Here is a 27492-nt window from a genome sequence, read left to right on the forward strand (position 1 = left end):
GGTGTTCTGTATGCTTGGAGTTTATTTGGCATTACAGATTTAAAATGACACCATGTATGAGCACTCTTTACAAGAGAACTGCCTTGAATACTGTCTGCATCTAGATGTTTGGTTGTTAGGTTTAAATACATTGGTGATGATATTGGCTACCTGAGTAGCTGTGCCACTGGCAGAGCAATTAGCAGAATAATAATTACCGGTATCATGTTTTTGTTGCTGCTGTACAATAAAGAACACCTGGCCAAGACCATGACATTGTGGTCTCTAATCTAAAGGCAAGTTGTGCTTGCTTTTTTGTCTGCAAACAGAAAGTAGAGATAAATATTGGCCAACATAAATTAGTGTATACGTTTCTGATTTACCAGGAACGTGAAGTCCACTTGCTCAGAATAATTTAACATGAAATTTAATATACAACTAAATTCTCCTGTAAAATAGTTTATTGTAACCCCAGAATGTGACTTGAATTTTTAATTTTAGTTTTTCATTTATAAACGTTATATATTTTCGCTTAACGTAGACTACCATAAGCAAATTATTTATGATCTCACCAACGCTGAGAAGCATCTATTTTTAAACATATATGACGCCCGTTAGCCGTAGGCTTTTTTCGACAGTCACGTGGTGTCATCCATGGAGTCCTTCAAGGCTCTCATGAAAAAGTCGCCCGTGGGAAACATATCCCAAAGTATGACACGTTGCAGGTGCCGGGACTCTGTACACCGGGAGTTGTAGTGTCATTGTCCACGCTTGATTTAGAGAATTAGGGGCTGATGTGCCTTAAGGACTACATTTCCCGGAACGCATCTTCAGCGATCGAAGCTTGCGCATGACAAATGATGATTCCTCGAATGAGTGGCAAGTGAAGTCTGGTAGGTAGATATTTTCTTGAATGGAAAAATCAGGTAAAGTAAAAAAAAAATGGTTCAACATTAAAGCACGTTAAGCTCCATAACATACTGCACCATGAGAGAAGAGTGTAATAAATTCATCCTTGGTTTTATACTCTTATATAGCTGTAATGTCGAGTGCTTGGTTCATGTTACCTGGCGATCTGAGTGGTTGGCTAGTTAGCTAACTAGTTAGCTTGCAAATAATGGCATTATAATAATAGCGAGGTAACTAGTTAGACACGTTTAATGAGATTCACACAGAGTAGTGCAGCAAGCTTGCTTGCACGGTGATCAGTGTTGGGTCAAGTAACAGCTATCTAGCTCGTTAGTTTTCGCAGCTAGATCATAGCGTGTTCATTTGAAATGGTCGCAAACTGTCCTCCACATGATCCTCTGTCCAGCTTCACGGGCTTATCTTTGATATGGACATTTGGTATAGAAGAAAATGTGTGCTCTGATCTCCGCTGAGCCGAATGTTTAATACATGGATAGTTAGCACTACATATAACGGTCATATGGTAGCGGAATTGGCGAGCTAGATAACTTAGCTACTCCTCTTAAATAGGTAGCTACTTGGACTTGGGTTTTAAATCACTTTGTAGGTTATGGAATGCGATGGCTACTTCTGCCTAAAGATAACCATTTGAAATTGCTAGGTAGCTAGCTCCCTCAGACAATTCACATGGCAACTTTACCAAGAAACCCTGCATGTGACGTCACGTAAGTGTTTTGGTCAGCCGTTAAAAAGACAAACTGCTAATTCAGTTTAAGTTGGGCAATAAGTTTTTGCACTCTAGCTACCCATACGGAAATTAAACGTATGGTAATATGCTCTGAGAAGTATGTTGTTCTGTTAATAATATATTGTAAATGCAATGAAATATATGCAAAAAGAAATATTACAATATACAACACTGAGAACAAATACATATTTAAATACATTAAAATATACTAATCCATGTGTCAAAGTGTTATATTTTTGAATTGGTATATCACTGTGAATGACATAATGTCCTACATTTATCCGTGTGTAAATTTACACTGTCAGCAGATGTCAGTTGGTATTAAACTTTAGCAACTGTGAACTGTACTTAAAAAAAAGGCGATCCGGTCAGATTTGTATATCACTATTTTTTAGTGAATTTCTCAGATGGAAAAGCCTTGTTTGCTACCCCATGTTTTGGAGTACTAGGCCTGATATGACTGCATGTATTTCATGAAGTCTTAACTCTGTTGTAAGCTATTTTTGGCAAGTCACATTTCTGGCTAATGGTGTAGAATTTGAACACTTTGGAAATCTTGCTAACTCACGACCATATTTCATAAAAGGCAAAAATGATTAAAACGGCACATTTCATTTGACACATTTTGAGCAATATGTTCTGGTTACCTTACAGTTATGCCGTGTTGACTTTTTTCCCCTGCATTTTGTAGGAGATAGCCATGGAGCCAGCATGGCGTCAACAGGGCAGAGGGAGGGGCAGGGGTCAGGCTAGGGCTCAAGCCCAACAGGATGCTGAAACTCAGAGGTCCCAGAGAGAGAGAGGAGTTCAGCACAGCAGCTCCTGGCCAGAGAAGGGCAGAGGGGTAACCCCATCAGCAGCACCCGAACCCCTGCCAAAGAAAGGTCAGTATTCTCAGCCTCGTCTCACTTCAGAACGTTATATTGCAACTACTCATTTGGTACTTGGGATTCTCATATGCAAATTATCTGTATTTGACAGAGCTGTCATCTCAGTCCAAGTTTGAGGAGATCCGGAGGTCCAATCAGGCGGCTGCTCAGAGGTTCACAGAGAGCCAGTTCAGCTCTTCCTCCGATGAAGAGGAGGATGAGGAACAGAATGGAAAGCATATGAAGATTGTGGCCTCCACATTTACGACATACACTCATCAGACAGGTGCACTTAAGATAATGCTCTTTATGCGTACACATCCCATGAAATTAAGAGATGCTTGTGAAATAACATCTGACTAAAGTAAAGAAGGAATGGTTTGTTTTATTTCACATAGGCACTAAGAATAGTGGAAGGTTTGCTTTCTTTGCTGTACTGGCTCTTGTCTGGTTAGCCAATGAGACAGATTCTTAGAAGTGCCTTTGAGGATCACTTCACCCTTTTTAGAAGGATTTATTGTGTTCACAATGCTGTTGCTGCCTTGTGTCGTTTTAAGAGTGCACTTATGTTCAATGGCATTTATGAATCACTCAGCCATTTTACAAATTTAAGAAGCTGTCACCCAATATTCATAGAATTTTGTACATTTGAATGACATTATTAACAGGAGCATTTCTATGATTTTAGGCCAAACTTTAAATAAGGCGTCCTAATGGTTTTGACCGTTTGATAATGAGGGGAACTAACCTGATCCGTTTTCTTAACTATCAGCATATGATTGATGAATCGATGTGTGAAATGGTGCTAAGTCAGCCTGCTCTGACTGGAGACTGCTTGAATTTTCTGTCACAGGTGGAGATGCTACGGATTTGGAGCGCACCAGGCAGTACTTGAACGATGCCTTTCAGGCTGGGGCCATTACCTGCCTCATCTGCATAGCCTCTGTGAAAAGGAATCAGGCGGTAGGGCTAACGATAAACTGCCCTCTGAAGGATCTCTGCTTCTTTCTCTGTTCACACATTTTGGATTTGAAGCGAACAGTATAAACCAATGCTCAGAAATCCAGAGCTGACATGTACCATACAGTATTTAGTTAATTCTGGATTTTTAATGTTATTTTTGACAACAGTTTGCTGATGGCTGCTATTTTCCCAGGTGTGGAGCTGCTCTGGATGTTACTGTATCTTCCACATCCCCTGCATTCAAAAATGGGCCAAAGACAGCGTTTTCCTTGTGTCCTCAGTAACAGATGATGACTTTGGTACAAAACAGCACCCATGGCCATGGTAACATAACCACATCCACTAACAGCTGAAAGCATATCCATAAATCATATGGGATACCACTTATGTTGTTAACAGCAGCTCTTCAATGTTTCTCCCCTGCCTAGTCCTAAGTGCCGCTATGAGTACAAACCCCAGCAGACACCCAACCGGTACTACTGCTACTGCGGCAAGGTGGAGGACCCACCCTTGGACCCTTGGCTGCTGCCGCACTCCTGTGGGCAGGTGTGCGACAGAGAATACAAACCAGCATGCGGACACAGGTGTCTGCTGCTCTGTCACCCGGGTATGCAAATACTACCTCACATCTATAGGTGGATTAGGGTCAGTCTGAATAATGTCACAGTCTTTGTTTACAACATGAATGAAAAAAGAAGATATTGGTTCTGAACTCACACAGTGTGTAACTACTACTTATAAATCTATGAGCAATTGGCATCTCTGAATTTTTCCCCCCATTAATGGAAGCTCTTGTCCTGTGGGCTTTTTCATATCCCCCACTATTTTTTATACCATCGTTAGAATGAATACTTTTTTTAGAAAAAACTACGCTCCAGAGTTGTGTTAAATGATGTAGTGCCATTTTTATGCTTGGAGAAATCTTATCTTGAGTGAGCTGAGCATTTATCACTCAGTTTGCTGTGGCATATATGTTGAGCCCTTGGCTGAGCGCATGGCCCAAGATTGGCACCTGTATTAGAGGGCATAGAAACAGAAAGCATTCGGGCCATAATTTAATGTAGTTCTTTTTCCCTTTGATCTGTATGTTAGGTCCATGCCCTCCCTGCCCAAAGATGGTGTCAGTGACTTGTCTTTGTAAAAAGGCCAAGCCGGTGCCCAGGCGCTGCAGTGCCAAGGCCTGGTCCTGCCAGCAGCGCTGTGGAAGAGTCCTGCCCTGTGGGCAGCACCCCTGTGAAAACTCATGTCATGCAGGTAAGAAAGACCCCTGGCAAGAATGAAATCATGTAGGTAGGATCGACCATTGACAAGAGTCATATCATAAAGGTATAATAAACCACTGGCCGGACTCATGTCATGCAAGTTGAATGGACCATTTGAAAGAGTCATGTCATGCAGGTATGACAGATTACTGGAAAGCCTCATGTCATGTATGTAAACTAGACTAACTAGGAAAAGTCATGGCATGCAGATGATGTATGGTAGATTGTGGGGAAAATTCATTGCACACGTTAGTACGGTGTGTATGCTGCATTCTGTTTAATGTAACAGCATCTCAATTAGACTGCCTCAGAGCACTTATAAGGAGTTTAATAAGGCAGATCTCATGAGGATTCCTTTGAAGGGCTTCTGTTATAGTTTAATTAAGAAAGGTGCGTAATGGGATGTGCTTTTAAATTCACTTTCTCTCTCCATCTTCTCAGGGGACTGTGAGCCGTGCCCCCGGGTCAGCGTCCAGCGCTGTGTCTGTGGTAGAGAGGTGTCAGAGAGGCTGTGTGCCAGTCCTGTCTGGCACTGCGAACAGGTGCCTGCTCCCTGCCATCTACACTCTTACTCTCTCACATCTCCAGCGTGTTTGTATTATCAGATCGTTTTCACAGTCTTGATGACTCAGTGTTAAAGGCAAAGGTGCCCAATCATGCTCCCAGCAGACAAGAGTTCAGCCAGTTTTCCTGCTTTCTTTAATTTTCCAACAGCCCCAGCTGGCTGGAGTTGTTAAATTGGATCACTTGAAGTCATACCCATATTAATTCTCAGACTAGAGATTGAACACAGTATACGATTGGAGGTACTACTCTGTTTGTTGTTATCAAATACGCAGTGTCAGTCTATGACATAGAGACACAGGAGATATGGACGAATTCATGGGTTCAGGAAAACGTCAGTGGACACATGCCTGTTCCCCCTTTTTTATGCTGTCCAGGTGTGTGGGAAACCTCTGCCATGTGGGAACCACACATGTGAACAGGTGTGTCACTCTGGGCCATGTGGAGAGTGCCCTCGGTCAGGGAACAGGGCCTGCCCGTGTGGCAAGAACAGTAAGTACAAAGCGTAGGGTCTCGTGTTCTCTAAAAGACTATGTATGTTTTTTATACCTCTGTGTTCTTGATTGTGCTGCAGTCGTGTCATTAAATAATGGTGTTAAATGCAGCCTGTTCTGCTTTCCCACTGCCTTCGTTTGTATATGTGTAATGAATATGAATTGATTGTAAAAAAGTTGCCGTATGGCATTTTCAGAGTGCTCCCTGCCCTGCACTGATGATGTACCCACCTGTGGGGACACCTGTGACAAGGACCTGGATTGTGGCCTTCACGCCTGCTCCATGCGCTGTCACAGAGGGCCCTGTGAGACATGCCGTCAGGTGAGAGTGCATCCAGGTGCTACGCACTTCACAGGTTGTGTGTGTCCAAGGAAGAGGAGCTGACATTGCATGATCTGGTGAATGATTATCAATACAGATTTTTTTTCCCCAGCTGTGCAGTTTTGTAAATAAAGTCAGGCGTGAAGTGTTTCAGTTTAGTCCAATTAATTAATTAATATTTCATGCCCCTACTTCATGTTATTGAGAAATAGCATTTTCAGGTATGTCAGAGTTTAGGGGGAGTAAAAGAACTGTGAAATCTCCCCTTTTGTTCTCTTGAAATTGTCCATTTGCTGCATGTTTCTTTAAGGATTACTGGTAGTCTTCCCCCTCTGCAGTCCTCCACACATGGAACCCATGCTTTTCCCTGCCACTAGATGGTGCAAAAGCACAGATTTTTTTTGCCTTTTTATCCTCCCATATTGTTTTCTTGTGTGTATAGTTGCTGGGTAGTTACAGTGTAGTTGCTGATGTTACGTTGTAAATAATGTCTAAGGCATGTCTCTACTCTGTGACTTCCTTGTGGTCCCTCTTTACGAAAGTAATGATGGAAGCACTAACAGAAGAGCCTGTATACATTATTTATAACATCTTAGCATCATATATCTACAGTGGCTGGAATTAGAGATGTCCAATATTCATGAATTCAGATTATATAAACTTAAAATCAGAATGTTTTTTTTTTGTCAAATAAAAAGTTATTTTGTAGTATTATATATAGTATAATAGTATATTATATATTATATATATAATATACTACATTATATATTGTAGTAGTAAGTGCTTACTCTGAGTGATTGGGTATGTACATGGGCTATAGTGATTTAACAGATTACTCACCAAAACTTTGATCAGCAGCATTGAACATGTGTTCCTTCATAGTCTTCATTTTAATTAATCATGGTAATTTTCTTAAAATGTAGGGAAATTTTCTTTGAAAATGTAGAGAAATGCCATGTATACATTGTTAAATGTTTAACCCCATGGCCTTTATAAATTGCTCAGGGGGGTAGGGAGATGAATGGCATGTCTAGCAGCAGCACTCTACATCACAGTTACCCCAGCAGGCACCATCTCACACTCCATTGCGACCAGGGTGACAAACCTCCATCTGCGGCCTGCTCCTTCTGTCTGCTGCAAACTCATTCACTTAGATTAGAGGCCAGAAATGTACAGTTTCAGGTTCAGTCAGTTTGTTCACTGATTTGTAAAATACCATGGTCTGGTTTGTGTTTGAAACCACAGCAAGGCACCTCTGTACTTGCTACAGATGACTTTGCAGATTTGGTTTTGTCAGCAAAACAATGATACAGGCTTACTGTTAGAATTATTAAAGGCTTTCTTTTAGTATTAAACATATAGTACCAGTCAAAAGTTTGGACACACCTGATGAAGACAATGGGAAACAAGCATTCAAAGACATTTTGATCTAAAGACTTAGGCTTAAATGCTTGAAATTTGTTTCATAGGCATCAACTTCACTATTTTTTATTTGTCTATGTATGAATTTCCTTCCAAAAATGTAATCGTAAAAATATTTTTTGCCTACTTTGAAACAGCTAAAATATAAGATAGTTTTGATTTGTTTAACACTTTTGTGGTCACTGCATAACTCCATTTGTGCTTTGATGTTTTTACCATTATTCTAAAATGTGGAAAATAAAGAAAAGCACTTCTGTGAGTAGGTGTGTCCAAATTTTTGACAGGTACTGTATACATAACCATATATGAAATTGTGTATATAGCTGCACTGAGATAAAATGTTTGATTTGTGAATAGTGTATCTTGACTACGTGCACTTACTAATGCCTAAAATATTTAAACATTTAATTAAACATTAAAAAAAAGCAGACAAAATGATCCAATATTTATATAATCTTCTTATTTAATCAAGTGTATTCACAGATACAGGAACATTTTTCAATAAGTAGGGCAGATCTGAATCTACAAAAAAACAGTCAGTATTAGCTATTGTATTGTCTACAAACTTTTAATCTGAAGTCGTTTTTTTTTTTTCTTTTCTTGTATGTAGCATTTCATCTCTTTTTAGAGAGTTTATTCAGAAATGCTTATTTAGAGATGGTTAGGCATTTCGTCCTTCAAAAGACCATTCTCCTTTGTTTATGGTGTTTTGCCAGGGTATACAGTTTTACAGTTTTTTTGATGTCTTACTAGCACAACATTATTTATTTTCAAATGCTGTGAGGTCCTCACTGATGTGCACATTTATTGTTTTCATTTCTGACAGTTCTAATTCAGCTGCTGAAGTAGCCAGATTAGCTAGCTACATGTCATTTCATGTCAAATCTGTGTCCAGCTAGTTAGGTACTGTAGTTACGCATGTTTTTTTGATGAGTTTGCTGCTTGTGAGTGGCGTACTGCACCTTTTGTTGGATAGTTTTTGCCAGTTAGATATAACACATTGGGTTACAGCTCCAGATGGCAGTTCCTTTAAAAGTTTTAATATCTGCTGCTTACACATTGCCTTGGGTTGACTGCTTTAGGTTGGAGAAGTGTTGCTAATGTAATTTACTGTCAGAATTTTAACATGGCTACAGAGTTTGGATAATGTGTATTTTCAATTATGTCCTTCAGCACCAACTCACCAAAAGCAGTAGTCTTTGGACCTTCTCTTTCTTCTACTTATCCACAGCCTAATTATCCTATGGCTCATGCATTTCCCTCCAAATTCACACCACTAAACATGCAGGAGGGACAATACAGACATGCAATGAGCTCTACCAGACATGCACAGCTATGCTAGCTGGCCACAGCTATGCCAGCCCTGCATGTGTACACACTACAACATTCAACTTGTTTAGCAAACCCGCTACATTTTGATCGAAGTATTCTTTAATCAGCCAAAGCTGTAGCTGTTTAGTGGATTAGCGGGACTCGCTAATCTCCACCGCCGTAACGTATACATCTTGTTTATGTTGGATAGGAAGTGGAGAAGCAGTGCCGCTGTGGGAAGTACACCAAACACATGCCGTGCCACAAGGAGTACCTCTGTGAGTCCAAGTGTCCCAAGACCCGCAGCTGCCAGCGCCACCAGTGCAAGAGGAAGGTCAGTTCCAGGAACAACACGCACTCTTCACCAGAAAGTACGCAGAGCTTTGTAATTCATCATAATGGAGATTGCTTTGTCTCCCTGTCCTTGATTTTTGTTTTTTTTAGGAGCTGCTTCGCTGAAGAGCGGAGTGCTCTGTCAGACCCTGTGTCTGTCAGTTTCTCCTGCTAATTAGAGAGGCTTCATTAATTTACAACACTGTATGTGATAAATGATTGATTCTAGAAGTTCATTCACCACTCCTCTTAATATCACCTCATGGGTGATTTCAAGTTATATTTCTTTAAATAATTTAAAGCATGGATTCTGTTGAAACATACGATAAATGATTTACTGTAGGTTGATGACATACCACTGCTCTTGTGCTGATGCTATGAAATCATGGAAGAACACAGTGTAGTCGGTGTTGTCCTTACTTTGCTGAAACCAGTGCCTGACATATGAGTAATAATAATACATTTTATTTGCAAACCGCCTTTCAGTTAAGCCTCTCAAGGTGCCCTCCATAAAAAAAGAAAGTCAAATCAAAAGTCAAGTCAGAAAAGAGTGTCTCTCTGCACTCTGAAAACACCAAGAGCTCAGCGATATAACAAGTGAAGTTTGATCTGCAGTGCAGGTGTCGATGAGTCTTCACAGCCTCCACTGGCATTTCACACAAAGGAGCGGCATGTGTGAAAATACTTTGTGCTTGCAGTGCTGTCCAGGGAACTGCCCTCCGTGTGACCAGAACTGCGGTCGCACCCTGGGCTGCAGAAACCACAAGTGCCCCTCCGTCTGTCACCAGGGTAAGATCTCACCGCAGTTGCACTTGTACTTTATTTCGCTAAATATTCTTCGCTAAAAATGCTTTCCAGGCCCAAAGATGAGGCTTACACATGCTTAACCTGGTGAAATGTGAAGCAGAAATCCTTGGTGCTGCAGTTGCCTGGAATGTTGGTGGAGTTGAGGGGTTAAGAGCACAAGTCTTGCTTCACAGAGTCTTCTCCTCTAATGCTCGGGGACCCCGACTGTTGACCTCCTCCACCATTCCAAATGAAACCAAGTGAAAGTAATATGTCCTGCCAAAGCATGCCAACTGGCAGCGTTTGCTAATTAATAATAATTAATGATGGAAGCTATGGGGCTGAGGTGAAAGGTGGGTTTCCAGGAGCGATGTGAAGTACCACAGTACTACACTTTTATCGTTCCCAGTGTCAAGAAACCATGGATATGTTTGGAATAAATCAGTATTCTTGTCTTTTTTCCTCAAGAGATTATTCTAGATGGCTGGTATGAAAAGGTGAAGGGCCATTGGTCAAACCAAGGACATTTCCTAATAACTGTGTAGACAATACACAGATTTGGGGCTGTAATGTTTGGTTTCATGTTGCTTCTCAAATAAGACTGTAAATAATGGATTGCTTCCCAGAGTCTTAATTAGCATTCAGATTAGAGATAAAGTGAATAGTGAATAGAATTGGCTCATTTATATTTCATGTGATATTTCATTTATTGACCTTTAGCTGCATGTCCCTGGAAGAGCTGGGTATAGCATTACAAAATGCAATGGTGTAGGGATTATAGACTCTGGCCTTCCTGAGTCTTTTATATAGCACATCTGAATAAATGGAAAAGGGCATATGGTAGAAAGGAACAACATTGTGTTCAGAGCTGCGCAAAATGTCACATGAGCATAACATTCATGACTTATCATTGGGTTTGAAGTTCTGGCTAATCTTTAGTGTACAGTATGTCAGGCAGCCAAGGGTTCACAGCTTATAAGTGCTCGTAGTTACTTTAAACAACACCATTTTCCGATAATCCTTGATTAAACCTGTACATGAGTTTCTGTAGCTCTGTAAGCAAGGGATAATGGTCATGTCATGACAGAAATGAAGTGAGAGGTTTGCAATGTACTGTTGTTTGGTATGGTTTGCCCCTTGGCCAGTAGTGTCAGTTGTTCATTTAAATTCACCCTTATGTTCATTCCCAATCTATATGGAGGGCTCCATGGCCAGGCCTTCCAGTTTGAGGATAGTAAAATTGGATATGATTGATAATCAGATTCCTGGGTTGGTTTGACAGGGAGCTGCTACCCGTGCCCGGAGACAGTTGAGGTGAAGTGCCAGTGTGGCGCCACATCCCTGACTGTGCCCTGCGGGAGGGAGAGGAGCACCAGGCCCCCCAGGTGTAAAGAACTGTGCAGGTGAGGTGCTGGGCTATAGAGGCAGGGCTCAGCCTTCCCCTCAATCTGATTGTAAAGCGCAGGAGAAGCTCTTTGGTTTGGCAAAGGGGGATGATTGCTTTGAATGCTGTGTCAAAGCTTTTACAAAATGGAGGGTTTGTGTCGTAATATAGCTGATTTCTGCTTTTTACCAACAGCAGATCGGGTTTTGTGTATAATCAGATTTTGAGCATTACAAGGTTAAAGTAGAAAGGTATTGCGCATTGATTTTTATGGAACTGCTGTGCGCTGTGATGCTTGCTCTCCTAATAAAGAAGAAAAGAGTAAAATAAATCTCAAAGGTTGCTGTGCCCTTGATAGTCATATCGTCAGGATAATTAGACACATCTTTGGGCCGAGACTTGACTCAAGGACATTTCTCTGGAATAAACAGCGACAGGCCAACTTAAACCTGCCCTCAAAGTGTCCTGTCAGGCTGATATATTATAGGATCTTAAAGGTTTATCACTTTTTTATAAGGGTGTGCGGGGCACCTCCTTGCACTATTGGTAGGCGGTAGAGCACTTACCATGGGTGGGCACAGGTTGTGAAGGTCGTGTGGCATTTCAGGATGTCCAGACAACCAACACATAGCGGAAAATGCCAAAAGGCCTCTCTCTCTTGTCTGGACAGGAAGGCGCCAACGTGTCACCACCCCAGCCGGGAGAAGCACCGCTGCCACTTTGGAGCCTGCCCGGCCTGTCGGCAGCCCTGCCAGCGTGCCCTGGAGAAGTGCGGGCACGTCTGCCCCGCCCCCTGCCACGACGAGGTCATGGTGAAGAAGACCGACCGGGTGAGAGCAGCACCAGCGTGGCACTGCAGACCAGGGCGCTGCTCATTAGCAGTACAGGGGGAGCATGTCCTCCTGAAGGACGCGGGGAATTTGCTTAATGGGCCGGTGGCTGTGCTTTCCATTACGTGAAACTGGCACGAAGGCGCGCAAGTACGCATGCATCCGGCTCTTTAACTCCCCTCGGCAATTGGAATTCAGGAATTTGCCACTGTGTCAGAGTTAAATGCGAACTACACCTGTTTCTGTTGAGCCGGTCGCGCTGTTTTGCCGGGAGATCCAGACTGGTCTCCTGGATGCTCTCGGGAGACCAATCTGGTACCGCGAACGGGAGCATAGCCAGTTAGCCTTTGCTGCATGCCCGCAATGCTGGCTCCCGTGTAGTAGTTAAAGGTGAATCTGTGTTTCAGGCCCAGCTCGCAGGCCCCTGGGAGCAGCCGTTGGAACCAGCCTTCGAGCGCAAAGCCCTTCCCTGCCCTCCCTGCCAGGTCCCCATCCCCACGTAGGTATCCCATCTGTGGCTCTGAGTGAAGACATGATGTGCTCTACCTCTGTGTTTGTACTGCACCTCTGACAGCTGAGTGACAGGAGTTTACATTACATTATTACATTGGTGTCATTTATCAGAGTAACATACATTGGTTACAATTTGTACATTTTATCTAGGCTTATAGATGAATATTTACTGAGGCAGCTCTGGGTCAAGTAACTTGCCCAAGGGTACAGCAACAGTGCCCCGGCAGGGAATCAAACCAGCAACTAAAAGGCCTGCTCCTTACCACAAAAGATTGTTTATACAAAATACAATATACAGTAACTGTTTTCATCAGATGTTATATGTCACAGTATTGCCAGGCCACATTTATTTGAACATTAATCTGATCACTGTTAGGGTGAGGGGCACAAACACATTCCATGGGTAAGATGTATATAAATACAACTTATCTAGCAGATCTGCCTGGTGATTTTTATTGACAACAAAGTAGAGTAAATATGAAGCTATCTGCGATTATGTCCATGATTTGTTCATCGCTGAGGTCATTTGTGGCCACTCTCGCCTTATAGATAGCCACAGCGCTTCCCCCTCTGTGCTACCCGTTACTGTTCCCGGATCTCGTGGAAAAGCTCTGTTTTAACAGCAGTGTTTCATCACGGTTCCAACACAAACCGCGTGAGGCCGAGCCTGCGGCCGTTTGACGCACTGAGGCCGGGGATCAGCAGCGCCACATGTCTCCCCTCTGTTCTGTGCGTGCTCTTTGTTCGCGCTCCGTGGAAATGCCCCCTCCGTGAGCTAAAACTGCACTTTGTGTTTACTCTCCGCAGGGCCTGTCTTGGGAAACACGAGGTGAGTGCTGGGCTGCACGTGTGTTTGCATGGGCTGCTGAATCGGTACTGTCAAAACAGGCAGAACCAGGGGCCACCGCCAGAGGCCCCTGACAGGGCTCTCTTTAAAACCTTATCTGTAATAAAGGTCCGGGTTTAGTCTGTTGGTGGCTGAATGTATAACTTCGCGGGTAAGTACTCACTACAAAAAGAAAGCCAAGCTAAACTTAAATGGAAGAAATTGAGGGAATCAAACATCATTGGCAACAAATCTGAAAGAAAGAACTATGGGGTTTTTTCTCCATAATCACACAGTGTGCTTGTTGTTTTTTTGTTCTTGTGGTTTGCGTATGTTGCCCTTTTTTGAGAAAGCAGGTCTTTCAACATTTCGCAGAGTTTTATGAGCATTGTTGTGTAATTTTGCTTTGATTATTCCGACGTACACTGACTATATTAAATGTACAGTTTACATGCAGAGAATGCATTTTAACAGGGGGTGTTAAATGGTCAGTTAGCTTGCTGTCATCACAAGGTGAAACTTTGGAACGCTAAGATAAATTGTCTCAGTCAAGGCATTATGCCAAAGCTGTGTGCAGAGCACTTTCAGTAACAAATTCCCTGAGATCGCTATCAAAGCCAAAACCCCCTCAACAATCCGATCTTCAGCAATAGAAAGTGAAGACGATACAAGTACGCCAAAACAGTTCTGCTGTCGCTCACCTTTGCTGTCCTTTTAACACCCGTTTTGACCCTGCGAAGATAGAAGTTGTCGAGTGAGCACCGAAATGGAGATAGAGTCTCCGAGATAGACGCTCGGAACAGCGAAAAAGAACAGGGCCAACGGAGATGCAGATGCTGGCATTGTGCAGCCTCAAGTCAACAATAGATCGATGTCCGGGGCTAAAGTGCAGTAGAAGTGCGTGGTGATGAGAAGTCAAAGGGGCAGCGGTGATAAGATCCCCGCAGCAGTGCCTCCGTAAATGGCCAGAACCTGCCCCTCATTGTCTTGGCCAGCTGCAGATGGAGGCACAATGAAGCCTGAAAGATAGAGAGCGATGTCTATTACATATTCCTCTGATAAGGGAAAGGTCACTGCCTCCCTTTCACGGACACGCAGGGGTTGGCATAATTGTTATTTTGTTCTAATCGCATTTGCTCGCTCGAAATGTCATCTCCAGAGGAACGAGTTTGCTGGGAGGAAGTCTAGAGAACGCGTGTTTCTTCGGGAGCTGAATCTTAGCCTGTGGGAACATAGTAAAAAACACAGGAAAAGCGAAAAAAAAAAAACATTTGTTCTCTGCGTTTTGTGGGAAGAAGACTCCTCCAGGAGACACTGATGGCGCTCAGTAATTAGAAACCTCCTACTACACATGCTTGGCGTGACGGAAGAGTCTCAGAGTAAATCATTTAAAGATAAGCAGCTAGCATCGCTGAGAGCATGTCCAGCTTCAGATAGTGAAAACATCTGTTTGTTGGCGCTCTGTTTGTTTAAAACTGTCATTTACCAGTTTGCAGGCCCCACAGCCCCCTGTAGCTCTGACTGCTCCTAGTATTTGCCTGTTTGGCCTCCTTGGTAGGTGATGTTCCCCACCCCCCACTTGCCCATGTATGTTTTATTTTTGCTACCCTAGGAACACTGCTGTGTTCCCAGAGCTTGACCATTACCTCACACTTAGTGAAGCTTTTGATTTTACTGTGCTTTTTTAATTTGCACCCCTATTGGCCTCCAGATTTTCAGGTGAACTTCATTGTAATGCATAGGGGTCTTACCTAAACCCGCGAACTAAACGAGCCTCAGTTGAAGAGAGCTGTATATTCACAAAGCACTGTCTTGCAAGTAAGTCCATTTGGCGCATATCCATTCCATGTACTGCTCAGTTGCAAAAATACCCATGAGATTTACACAGGGACAGATGTTGAGTAGATATTTTAAACAGTGTATCTAGGCACCAGCCACTCTGAGGTTTTGTGCAGTTTTGCATGTGCTTATCATATTCTCCATATGGGATGAAAGGGCTTATCACCAGTATGTAGTCTGTTTTATAAGGCTTGTGCTAGGTGGTGTTGATGGGATTAGTTTAAACATAAAAAAGGTTTAGTGGTGAGGGCAGACCATTAACATCATCTAGGCTTTTCAGATAGTCAAACAGGTTGTCAGTGTGTTCTGCTCAACTGAGGACCTATTAGGTCAAAGATCCCCCTCAGTCATATTTCAGTCTTTTGTAGTTGTTGATTTCAGAAGTGATTTGATCACTAAAGTTAAATATAACCACTTGCCCTGTAGAACATACACATGTAAGGTTTACATTTCATAGAAATAGAAAAGAAGGAATATTGTTGTTTTCAGCATTAAAAGTTAGAGATCTAGTATTATTCATTTATTAGACAAAAGTGCTTATCCAGTAAAGGTATAACCAACATTGTTCCAGTTAGAACTGACTGCATTCTCCAACAGGTGATACGTTTTCAAATGCTGAAAAAATAATAGTGTTACTTGTTAAAAATACACCGTTCAGTTGTTGTATTACTGTATGCAAGCATTTGATTTTTTATAATTTCTCTTATTTAATACTTTACTGTGCAGCAGTGGCTATTGCCCCTTATTGTGGAATAGCTTACTTACCCTCTGCACTTAAGTGGATATCACTGTATACAGTATATTCTTTTATCCATTGTGGTATGTGAAATGGCAAACCAAATGTGTCCCGTGTCCTTCAGTGTCCAAACTAAAATGCTCATCTGTTCCTACTATATGGAGAGGGAGCTTAAAGGCTGAATCGGGAGTGTTGTTTTCTTTTGGCCCTTAAAACCCTCAGTGCCTTTTCAGCATTTGCGCAAAGTAATCTGTTAACTAGAAACTTTCACACAACATTATCATAGTGATGGCATTCTGGCTGGGTCAGGCTGAGGTTTATGAGTTTAAGTTAATAAAGTGCAAGGGAGGCTTTGTTGAACTTCACTGAAGACTAATTAATCAGACATTGAAGAGCTCCCATGCACATTTTGCCAAAAGCAACATTGGTAAAAGCACCATGCAAGTGGGAGAACATTGCACTGCACCTGTGGCATGTGGCATGTACATTGGTCGGGTTACACAACTCACACTTATGCGTGTATGTGCAGTGCCAGTCAAAAGTTTGGACGCACTTTTCTTTATTCATCCCATTTTCGACATTTTAGAATTATCGTAAAGCCATCAAAACAAATGGAATTATGCAGTGACCAAAAAAGTGTTAAACAAAACTATATAATATTTTAGATTCTTCAAAATAGCCAAAATGTTTTTTAAAATTAAAGATTTTTTTCGGTTGGATACCACATTTATTGCAGAACTTATCAGCCATCAGCATTCTTCTGTTCCAGTGACTGTGCTCCTGTTTGTTCCTGCGCTCCCAGGTGAGTCCCGTGCCGTGTCACGCCTGCGGCCCCTTCTCCTGCGGCAGGCCGTGCGGCCGCCTCCTGGCCTGCGGCAACCACACGTGCAGCCGCGAGTGCCACAGTGTGACGCCGCCGGATGGAACTGTTGACAAACAGCAGGTAGTCCTTTCATGCTGTGCGCGCCTTACCAAAAACATTAGTCTTTCACTCCCGAGGCCATCAAGACTCAGCAGTTCTGTGTGCTTTTTCTTGTTTTGTAGTAGGTATACTACTGAGGGCACCGCGTTTAAGGTGTAGTTTTAATTCAGAATATTCAAAAATGTTATGGAAAGCTGGCAGAACATGAAAGCATTATGTTTTGTCACGTCATGGTTTGCTCCCAGGTCCTGGTCTTTTTTACGTTGAGGGCATTTAAATTGGTTTTGAAAAAGCAGGCGCACACCTCCTTTCCAGGAAGTGTAAGCCCTCCCGGGCTCCCCGCTGGTCTTTTCAGCCAATATGCTGAATTGTTGAGCATTACTGGAGTCTGCTGTGGCTCAGCAGAAATGCTGTGCGTCCCTCGCCATCTGCACGCGCAGGGGAACGGGCTCATCTCCCTGACACAGGCACGAGGTTGCTAAGTAAATAACCCCACTCAAATAGCGTTAAACCCAGCACAGGCCTCACCTTCCCAATTTAGAAAGTGTCAGGAGGAAGACCATGTTAACGGCCCCCGAGCCCTTCCCTTGTCTGCCGTTTCACGCTCACCTAGAGCTTTGGGATCGTGCCTTATCCAGGCCCTCGTAAGTGGGTCGGAGTATTTACAGGGCCACTTCAGATTATGAGAAAATGTGACCCCCTTAGGAAAACACCTCTGGTGTCCCTTTAAAAGTGTCAGTTATTACTTAGCCACCAGACAGATCTCCATGTTCATTTTAGAGGACAGGTAGAGTAATGAAAAGTGATTTCAGATATGCAGTACATATCATGGATGTTTAACTGCAACTGAGCTGGTAGCAAGGAGAGTCAAAAAAAGTGACACTGACACACACCAACCATCAAACCACATATGTATATATGTGTGTATCTCTATATATGTACAACACAGGAATACACCCTTTGGTTTCAATTAAGAGCCCTTTGGACGAAGTTACCTGGAGAGCTATTTTGGCTTTCCGTGTACGTGGCATTTTGTTACGCAAGTGCGTTCCCAGACATCGAATGGAAAAAGACACCATATTCCTGGCGTCAGTAGAATGTTCTCCTCACGGTACGCTAGGAGGGTGGGAGATTACATCCGCGCCTCCTGATTCTGACCAAGCAGTGCAGCAGGGCAGGGGTGTCGGGCTGTGCCCCTCTCCAGCTAGAGTTACTGCCCGTTCCACGTATCCAGTGGCGTGATACTGCAACTTAGTCATGATGGGACAGCTCTGCACATCTCGAGAGGATCTTCCAATGGAAGGTATCGACTAAGGGCTTTTAGATGAACTCCACTGCAGAATCAGCATCATGTGCCTTTACCTCGTGATTGTCAGAACCCCCTGAATGGAACAGAATGCTTTAGTCACTCATTCCTTTAGCGAGGAGGTGTCGTATGACAGTTAATGTCATTGGTGCACCAATAATGAGTGGCTGAGGTAAAACTGGCCCGGTTATGGCCTGTTATATGAGAAAGACCATGGACACCTGAGAGGTTGGACGGCTCAGTATTTTATGTTAAAGAGAATCAGGATGGATACACTTTCCCAGACTACAGAAGTGATTGCAGGAAGAAAATAAGCAAGCGGAACACAAGCACAAAATACGAACGAAATTGAAAAGTGATTGCAGATCGATCGGAACAAACGGGCCCAAAAAGCATTGTGAATACTTAGATGAAAGTGGTTCCATTAAACATGTTTCGCTACTTAAACGCACAACCTTTTTTTTAATTCCGAGGTTATTGTTTGTGGCATTATTTCCCTCCCCATCCATTCTCCCGGCAGTTCCGGCACTCCTGTCACCCCTTCAATGCCAGGGGAATGCCAAGTGCGTGATTAGTATTCCTCCCGGTGGCGCCGGTTTGGTGGATGTCAGGTGAATGTCTCACTGTCTTCCTGCGCTCATTGTGTCTTTTGTTCGGCTAATCTGCTCCGTGTGGTCCGCAGGCGGGCAGAGAGTGCCAGCGATGCGAGGAGGGCTGCGGCCGCCCGCGCCCGCCGGGATGCCCCCACCCCTGCACCCTGCCCTGCCACGCGGGGCCCTGCCCGCCCTGCACGCAGATGGTCCGCCTGAAATGCCACTGCCGAATCACCTCGCTGTTCATCGAGTGCCTGTGAGTCTGGTCCCAGCAGCCCGTCTCGCCCGTGCACAGATGCGCATGTTGAATTGCACCCAGGAGGAGCGCACCTGTTTCTGTGCTTTGTGCCGTGTGAAGCCACGTATAGGTACACATACGTGTCCCAGCTGAGCGGTGTGCGACTGCGTCTTTGATTGCTGATGGTTTTTTTACACGTTCAGCAGTTAAACGTCAAGATGGCTTGGCACTGATAGCGTTTCTGTAGGAGAGACAGCAAAAAAAATTGCTAAATATGTTAAATATGTGTAATGAAGAGACAGCTATATCAACACGTTTGCCTTTTGAATAAAACATGAGAACTGCTCATTTTGCTGTGATTCACTCTCTCCTTATGTGTCCTGTCTGTCTTAGGAAGATGACCACTGCTGATGAAGAGACAAAGAGGGTGCTTGGCTCTTGTAAGAACCAGTGTCCTAAGCAGGTTCGTAGGAGGCCTATCTGTCTGTGCACTAATTTGTGCTGGCATATTTACTGGAGTGCATTTTGAATCGCCGGTCAGCACATATTTCTCCATGTTCTCACCTCCCTTGAGGTGCACATTGCACAGTGGTTGGTAAGTATTATCGGGTAGGTTTCCATAGTAAATGTAACAGCACATTTGGAAGATTGAGGGGAAAAAAAAGAAGATCAAGCTGCTCAGTAACTGTGGGAATGCAATTACAGTACATCATAAACCTTAATAAAGTGTTTCTTAAAGTGTAGGTCCATTCGCAGATCAATTTCAGGTACACCCCAGAAGATTTTGACATATAAAAATGATAAAAAATAAATTAAGTGCAAAATAGTTATTGGTTAGCATGCTGTGACATGAATCGGCAGTGACACCAAACTGAAATGTAATATTAGCACAGTGAATATGTTGATAAGAGAAGCGGCCTAAAAGGTGACAGAGTGAATTTACAACTACAAGTAGCTCTTTGGTGTCAGAAATGTATCTGGTGTTTAATGCAACATAAATGTACATAACTCATATAAATAGATCAGTAGCAGTAATAATAGCTGCAACGAGTACCTTTCCTTCACTGTTTGACTTATCACTGATGGCAACACGTCATCAACATATTGGCTACCGTGTGTGCATTCTCTTAACAGTAAACCGCCTCATTGTGTTGGGTAATTTCTTATTTTCCAACAAAACATTTAGTGTCTAACCCAGTGGAGCAGTATGCTCAATTACTGTCAAAAAGAAATTACAAATGAGATTAAAGGGAAGTTTAAATTCCTCTTTAGTTCAAATGTTGTGCTTCAGTCTTGGAATAAAAGAAATTCCACAAAGATAAGTTTTCTTATTTAGATAAGTTTTCTTTCTGGGTGGAATTTAAGGCTTGTGGTTTAACTTTCATTTCATTAAGGTGTGAAACAGATATCTTGAGAGAATATCTTGGTTTGTTTTTGGTTATTTATTTTTCCTGTTATTTGGTTTGCTGTGGGAAAAGCTGAAGAACAAACACTAATTTATTGCTTCTCACCCTCTAAAAAACAGGATCTGGCATCAGCAAGTAGGAATAATAAAGAGCTGTGCCAGTATAGAATGTATAGAACCCTTAACATATCTGCCATCAATTTATTAATCTTTCCTTTTTACATATTATCTGTAGAGTTAGTTCTATTCATTGTTATTCTAAGGAGAAGTGTATGTTTGAATGGTATGAACCATGAAGAAATTTGTGCATGGTGAAACCTCTGAGGGAGAAGTGGGAACTAGCCTGCCAGAAAGCCTAGCCACATGATGTTTACCACAGCCGTTGCTTGGGAGTGGAATCGCAGCCCTCACGTTCCCTGTATATTTTAGCACTTGAGAAATGTAGCTACACAACGTTCCCTCCATCACAGATCGCATGCACCAGGCCTCAACACAGCCATCCACATGGTTGATCTCCTCTATTTTGCCTTAAGATTACATTATAAAGTATAAATCATGCAACCAGTGGGAATGAATACAAAGTCAAAAGAGAGGTGGGATGGGAAGAGGGCTGCAGATTGGTGCTGCATGAACCAGGAGCCCGCAAACAGTCTCTGACCCCCATCCTTTCTGAAAGACATGGACAGTTTCACCCAAAATGGGACATGAAAGTACTTGTATACACTGTAATCAATACCATGTTGCGTTCTAAGGTACATTTCAGCTAAAGGTTGTGCATTCCCAAACATGTTAACATTGGCATTACCTTTCTGGAAGCAGTTTGTTTCTTTTTGTCATTGCTGTGATAGACAAAAAATGTGGTCTTTCTGGCCCTTTTCCAAACTGCTTGGTTTCTGCATGGATATGCTGCATTCCACCATGTTCATGTGAATCACAGGCCTTCTAATTGCCATTCACTCTGACGTTCCAGCCATGCTATTGGTGTATGACGCCAGCTTCACCTTCACCTATGTGCACCTTCAGCCCCCAGACTTGGGTTGAGCTTTATGTGCAGAATTTGAAGGCCTTTTTTGCACCAGATTAAGTAAATATAAGGTTGTTTTAAAGGAATAGCAGAAGTTTCTGAAGACAGATGTTTCTCTGATACAGGCCACTCGCCCACAAAGGAGTTCAGATGAGTCATGTAATAGTGTGTCGTAGTAAGGTTTGTTGCATTTCAGTTTACAAAATTAAATTATGCTAGTAGACTGCAGATTCCTTAATGTAGCATCTTGATTGTGTTTTTTGTGATTACTGAACTACCAAGTCCAGAAAGGTTTAATGACATTAGCAAATAAAAATAGTAACTCATAGGTGTGCACAGGTACACATGCATGCATGCACACACACTCACAAAAGTTGCTTTTGTGTAATTATTGGATCAGTCAAATATTAATTAGTTTCTGGCAAGTACGACATGTACTTAATACTTCAAGCCAGGGAAAATGAAAATTTCACAAGTCCTGATCTTATTCTCAGGGATGCAGAAATAACCACCCCCTTAGAAAGCTGCAATTCAAGCACAATGGGAGACATTGTCAGAACAATCCAGGGACCATTGTTTAAGTCAAACTGTCATTATTCCAACTACATGGCATCAGATTTTTTCCGTTTTTTTCTTTTTTGGCAGTTCACAATTTTTATGTTATGTTTGGTTGTCTCCAATACCTTATTTTAATGCCTTTGGAAATTTTCTTTTGTTAATACAGCTGCGATGTTTGAAGTACCGTTAAGCGGCGGTGGACACTTTCTGTCCTCGGGGGGGGGTTAGATTATAGCTTTGATCTTTGATTGGAATAAAGTCATTACTTTGCAAAGCGATCAAATGGATATAATTCAAGATGTCATTAAAGCAGTCACTGATTGAATATATTGATTGATGGAGGTATGAATATCTGTAACATGGAGATCTGCAGATGTCAAAGCCTCAGAGTTTGTCCTGCTATGTCACTTTGTAATCTGATGAAGGACATCTTGCAGTTTATGTTAAATGTATACCTTGAATATGTTTGTCGTCTGTTACTTTGCAGCTGGCCTGCAGCCATCGCTGCAAGGAGATATGCCACCCAGGTAACTGTGAGGAGATCTGCAACCAAAAGGTCAAGCTCAAATGCCCCTGCAAAAGAATCAAAAAGGTATTTTTAAATGTTCCGTGACATAGCATGTTTATCAACCCATTCTTTAAATAATGGGTTTATCACATGATAAGATGAGTACTGTATGATTTTGTGCTGATAATTCAGTTCCATACTGGAAATGCTCTTCAATACCCTAATGTAGAGAGCAGCCAGCAAATGACAGCTAAAAGCTGTACTGATATTATCTGTCTTAGCACATACCCCCTTGATCTTGAGATTGTTCTTGAATATCAAGTGTTTGTTTCCATGATTGGCATGCAGGATTTTGTAAGTGATTGCAGAACTTCCAAGGGTGTTCCCATTGTAAGCCTTTAAAATGATTTGCTTTTCATTTGTGCGTTTTTTACAGGAATACCCCTGCTCTAAAGTGCACCAAGACCAAGTCTCAGTGGTGTGTGATGACGCATGCGTGGCCTTGCAGAAAAAGGCTTCAGAGGTACTTCATCTTTGCCCGTAGGAGCATGTAGCAACGTCTTTTCATCAACATTTTTGCATGTCATCATTGCCGACTCTGGAACTGATGGAAAGAAGGGTGGAGACACCCAGTGATACACATGGGTACACACTCTGGCAATAATGTTCGTTGTGTAGAAGTAATGAGTTCTACTAACATCATTAGCTTTTATGCATGATCATTTTGCTGCTTGAAAGCAAATGGTGAGCATAAATATTAATGTAGCTTCACTACGATGTCTGTACTTCTCTCTGGAAGAAACTGCATGATAGATTTGTCTAATAAGAGACTGTCCCATATGAACCTACTGTACATTTTGCTTTTAGAGCAGTTGTTATATAGAAAATTTGGATATAACATTACACCAGTGTGTTTGTTTATATTACTTGTTTTTTTCCACAGACAAGAGAGGCTGAAGAAAAAGCATTGATTGAGGAAGAGAGAAAGAAACAACAAGTGAGTTTATTAGATTTTTGTTTTAATTTTTTGGGTTTAAAACATGAATGGATCTGACATTATATCAGAATTAATGGGTTTGAGCTCCTTATCATTTTTTGATGTGTATTTAATGTCTTTCATACTTAATTTAATGTATGCGTAATACATTTTAAATGATGTGTAATTCAGTGTCTGCTGCCTCACTGGTTACAATGTGAACAATTTTGAGCTGCAGGATGAAATAACTTCAATGTTCACTTGAAACCAATGGCGGAAGGAAAACGCAAATGGAAAATTCAATTCATGCAAGCACTGCATAGCTGCTTTCCTGTATGTGAGTGTGTTGAATCCATTTTTAGCTCATGGTATGCAAGACCTGTAATACTCAGAGCCCTAATTGTCAACCAACTGTTCGAGGATTATATTTAGACAAAGTGGGAGATTTTACCTATGGAAATTCATCATGGCAACACTTTCCATTTATTGGAAAGACTGTGTGTATTATTTGTTGGGATAAAATCCTGTGGGACAGTGATCAAATATGTGAACCCTGGAAGTACATGTTGATTATTTATGACCACCCTCCTAACTGATGGACACTGATGGTCAGTGGTGGTATCTGATGACTGAATCACCAAAAGGCCACAAAAAATGACAATGCCAGCACTTTACATTGTGTATGTTTTGGGTTTCACTCCGTATCCTCTAAAATGCACAACCGCAGCTGTTGCCTTTATTGCTTGTCATTTGGTATGGGTTTTTCAATACATTCAGTTGATCCAATCCTGTATTCTGTTCAGTGAATTAATTATAAGCTATACATGAGGGAAATATTGCAAGTTATCTAGCTGGCTGAAATCAATAAAATGATATCCTATCCTTTCTCTCCTTTGCCTGATGTGGAACCAAAGTCCTAACAGGGAACTGCTACTCCCGTATTATATTTTTCCTAACTCTTTTTTTAACAAGAAATCCTTTATCAGCATTGACTGGCCACTCAATACGCAACCATGGAAGACCTTCTTATTGCTGCCATCACATGCAGAACCCAAATAACCATAACTAAAACATGTTAATTTATCAAAAGTATAGTCAGACTCATTTTAGTTGAAAATTTACTATTGGTAAAGAAGAGAATGACAGGGAGAATGTTAAAACTAAACAGAAGAGCTGTTCTTAAAGTCACTTGTCATTTGAGAAATATTCCATTGCATGACATATCTTTAATCTAACTTGAACAGACAAGGATCATTTCTAGAAATACCTGAGGGGTGGAGTGGTAGCGAATTTGGGAAAGAGCCGGCGGATTATGTAAGCCACTCGCTGCCGACAATATTGTGTTTCATTCCTTCCCCTGATTTTAACCGGCTCCCCGGCGAGTGCCTTCCTCAAACACTTCACTCTGCGTTTCTATCAAATGAAGTTAACAGCACTCCTCCGCGGGAGGGAAGGGGCGGGAGAGGTCAGGCAGGCCTCTTGTGAGCAGCCGGCGGGAGGAGGGGAAGGGCAGGGCCAGAGCGTGGGGCTCAAGTTGTGTTTTCTGTGTGTTTGTGGCGCAGGCAGAGCTGGAGGCCTTTGAGAAGAGGCTGAAAGGGCGACGTAAGAAGAACCGGAGGAACACAGAGGTGGAGGCTGAAGAGAGCGTCTGGCAGAAGTATAAAAAATACACCCTGGTGCCAGTGTGTGGTGTTGTGTTGGCAGTGGCCACTTTCTATTTACTTCAGACCAGTTAAAAACACTCTCCTCCAGTGTGCCGACTGTGGCGTATGCAACCTGAGATGATAATCATCAGAGTACTTGGAATAAGCAATTAGAAGGATTAATGCCCAATCAGATCTGGCTTTTCTATTACAGTATTTTAGGTTCAACAATAAGGCTTTTAAATACCTGCCTCTAACTGGAAAACTTCATAAGTAGCACTAATCTTGTCAAGTGCAAGTTTAAAGTGAACCCGAAAATTTATTTGAAGGGAGGGGAGGGTTGTAACAATATTACAGATAAGTAAACCATTTGTTAAAGCTTTCATTACATAATACTGAAAGTTCTTGATAAAACTACAGTAATCTGACCAGAAAAAAATAATGTTTAAAGTCTAAGCAATTAAAAAGGAGGGCAGCCTTGGTTTTGCCTTGGTATAGATAGTTAATAGTTTGTATGTTGAGCTGACCATACTAAAATGACTATGATCTGTTGTTTAGTTTTACATCAATAATTGTTGATGTTTTGTGAATACTTTTGCTGACTTGGTCACAATTAAAAGTTAATCTCACAAGTTCTTGTTTTTTTTTTCTTTTTTTCTGTCTATACTGAGAGGTCAATAAGGTCATCCATACTGTATGTCTATAATATACTCCTATGCCAGTCTTTTTGTAGAAATAGGATTGTTTTAAGTGATTTAAAATGAACATGTATTCGCTAACCAACTCCTTTATATATATATATATATATATATATATATATAAACAGTTATTTAAAAGCTAGATATTTTCAGTTCTCAAAGTTGTACAGTTGCAGTTGTACACAATTTGTGAACTTATCAATGTAATATAAAAAAGTCAATATTTTAATTTGTCATTTGTTTTAAATCTGCTTGGACTCACAGCTATCAACTCTTCAGTACATTATAATGAGCATTTATTCCACCACAGTGTTCAAGTAAAAGTAGTTATAATATTAAATATTGTTTAACACATTCAGTAGTAGTTATAATCTCTATAAAAACAGTGACAACTCTGAGGTAAAGGATAGAGCACTGCTGGTTAGAAATATATTGTGTCTGTATTCACTGACTTAATTTAAAGCAGCAGTGTTTCTGAAGCTGACCTGTGAATCCGTCAGGTGTTAATTGTGGTCACACATGCTCTTACCTGAGCTCCAGCTGTTAGGAAAAGAAAATATTTACAGCGGCACAGAAGGCCAGTGGTTATATTAATGAAGGCTTCAGTTGCATCTCTGATGTTTCAACTTGAAAAGAAAAACGGGAATGGTAGCACTTTTGATATACTTCATTTCACTTAAATGTGCATAAGCATGCTGTATATCGCATCAACTTGAATTGTCCACGGTTATTGGTGGAGTGATTTCCACAGTATTCTGACTTTTTGAGTGAATGGATGTAAAAAGGAAGCTATGGGTATCGTTACCTCCATTACCTTTCAAGCATCACGTAAACCAATGTTTTGTTAATATGTTGTGCTCACAGTAGGTGTCTGATCCACATAGAAAAGTAGTTACTGAAAGCTTATGTTGCAACAATGAAATTGTTCTAAGCACAATAATCATTTACTATAAATTCACAATGTATATTTAAAGCATACAAATGATACAAACATTTTGTGTGTTCACATACGTGTAGTTAACATGGCATTATTAACAACCTTAGGTTACCTTGTTTTAGATTTTTCTCAATACCAGAACGTTCCAAATATGTGGGTTGGGTCTGATATCGTACTCTGAGGGTGGAGTTTTAGGGCAATGCACGAGGAAGAGACCCCCCGAGTGCCTCATGTACGGACGGAGTACAAATTGGTGTATATTTGAAGATACCCCATCCCCTGGAATCTCATGACGCGGGAGGGAAGGGAAAAAGAGAGAGCGAAATGCGTGGATGAGAGCCGCCTTGTCATGTTATCAATGCAACAGTTCTCACTGAACTCTGGAGAGCAATGCCAACACATCAGCCTAAGGACCGGGGTAAGATCATGCACATGTGTGTAATTTTTACAGTATTTCAACTCAGATTCGCACTTGGAAAAAAAAAAATTGCTGCGAACTTTTCTATTTTGAGAGTTAACACCGAACTTGAGTTACCTTTTTAAAAAGCAGTCTTTTCTGCATAAGCAGCAAGTGAGGATCGTTTGCAATGAAGC

At 41.7% G+C, this 27492-nt stretch overlaps 1 protein-coding gene across 2 annotated transcripts; it reads left to right on the forward strand.

Moving 5' to 3' along the window:
• Window positions 1-815: 815 nt before the first annotated feature.
• nfxl1 (nuclear transcription factor, X-box binding-like 1) lies at window positions 816-25784 on the forward strand. Of its 2 annotated transcripts, none has more exons than XM_036551451.1 (23): window positions 816-872; window positions 2328-2520; window positions 2618-2791; window positions 3359-3468; window positions 3662-3792; window positions 3897-4075; window positions 4561-4722; window positions 5172-5272; window positions 5672-5786; window positions 5986-6110; window positions 9055-9177; window positions 9875-9965; window positions 11245-11365; window positions 12017-12176; window positions 12584-12675; window positions 13497-13518; window positions 16893-17033; window positions 19001-19167; window positions 19543-19612; window positions 22624-22728; window positions 23081-23167; window positions 23588-23641; window positions 25183-25784. In XM_036551451.1, exons 2-23 carry the CDS (start codon window positions 2337-2339, stop codon window positions 25354-25356), a joined length of 2688 nt encoding a protein of 895 aa, XP_036407344.1. In that variant the 5' UTR covers window positions 816-872; window positions 2328-2336; the 3' UTR covers window positions 25357-25784. The 2 variants fall into 2 exon arrangements, with proteins under 2 accessions (XP_036407344.1, XP_036407346.1); XM_036551453.1 differs by having other exon boundaries at window positions 869-905.
• The last annotated feature ends 1708 nt before the right edge of the window (window positions 25785-27492 follow it).

This window comes from Megalops cyprinoides, chromosome 18 (assembly GCF_013368585.1).
Source record: "Megalops cyprinoides isolate fMegCyp1 chromosome 18, fMegCyp1.pri, whole genome shotgun sequence".
Lineage (NCBI taxonomy): Eukaryota > Metazoa > Chordata > Actinopteri > Elopiformes > Megalopidae > Megalops > Megalops cyprinoides.

Coding starts and splice junctions, on each gene's coding strand:
- nfxl1 (XM_036551451.1), top strand. CDS start 2,337: ATGGAGCCAGCATGGCGTCAACAGGGCAGAGGGAGGGGCAGGGGTCAG. Junction 11,366..12,016: donor AGGTGTAAAGAACTGTGCAG/GTGAGGTGCTGG, acceptor TTGTCTGGACAG/GAAGGCGCCAACGTGTCACC. Junction 12,676..13,496: donor TGCCAGGTCCCCATCCCCAC/GTAGGTATCCCA, acceptor TACTCTCCGCAG/GGCCTGTCTTGGGAAACACG.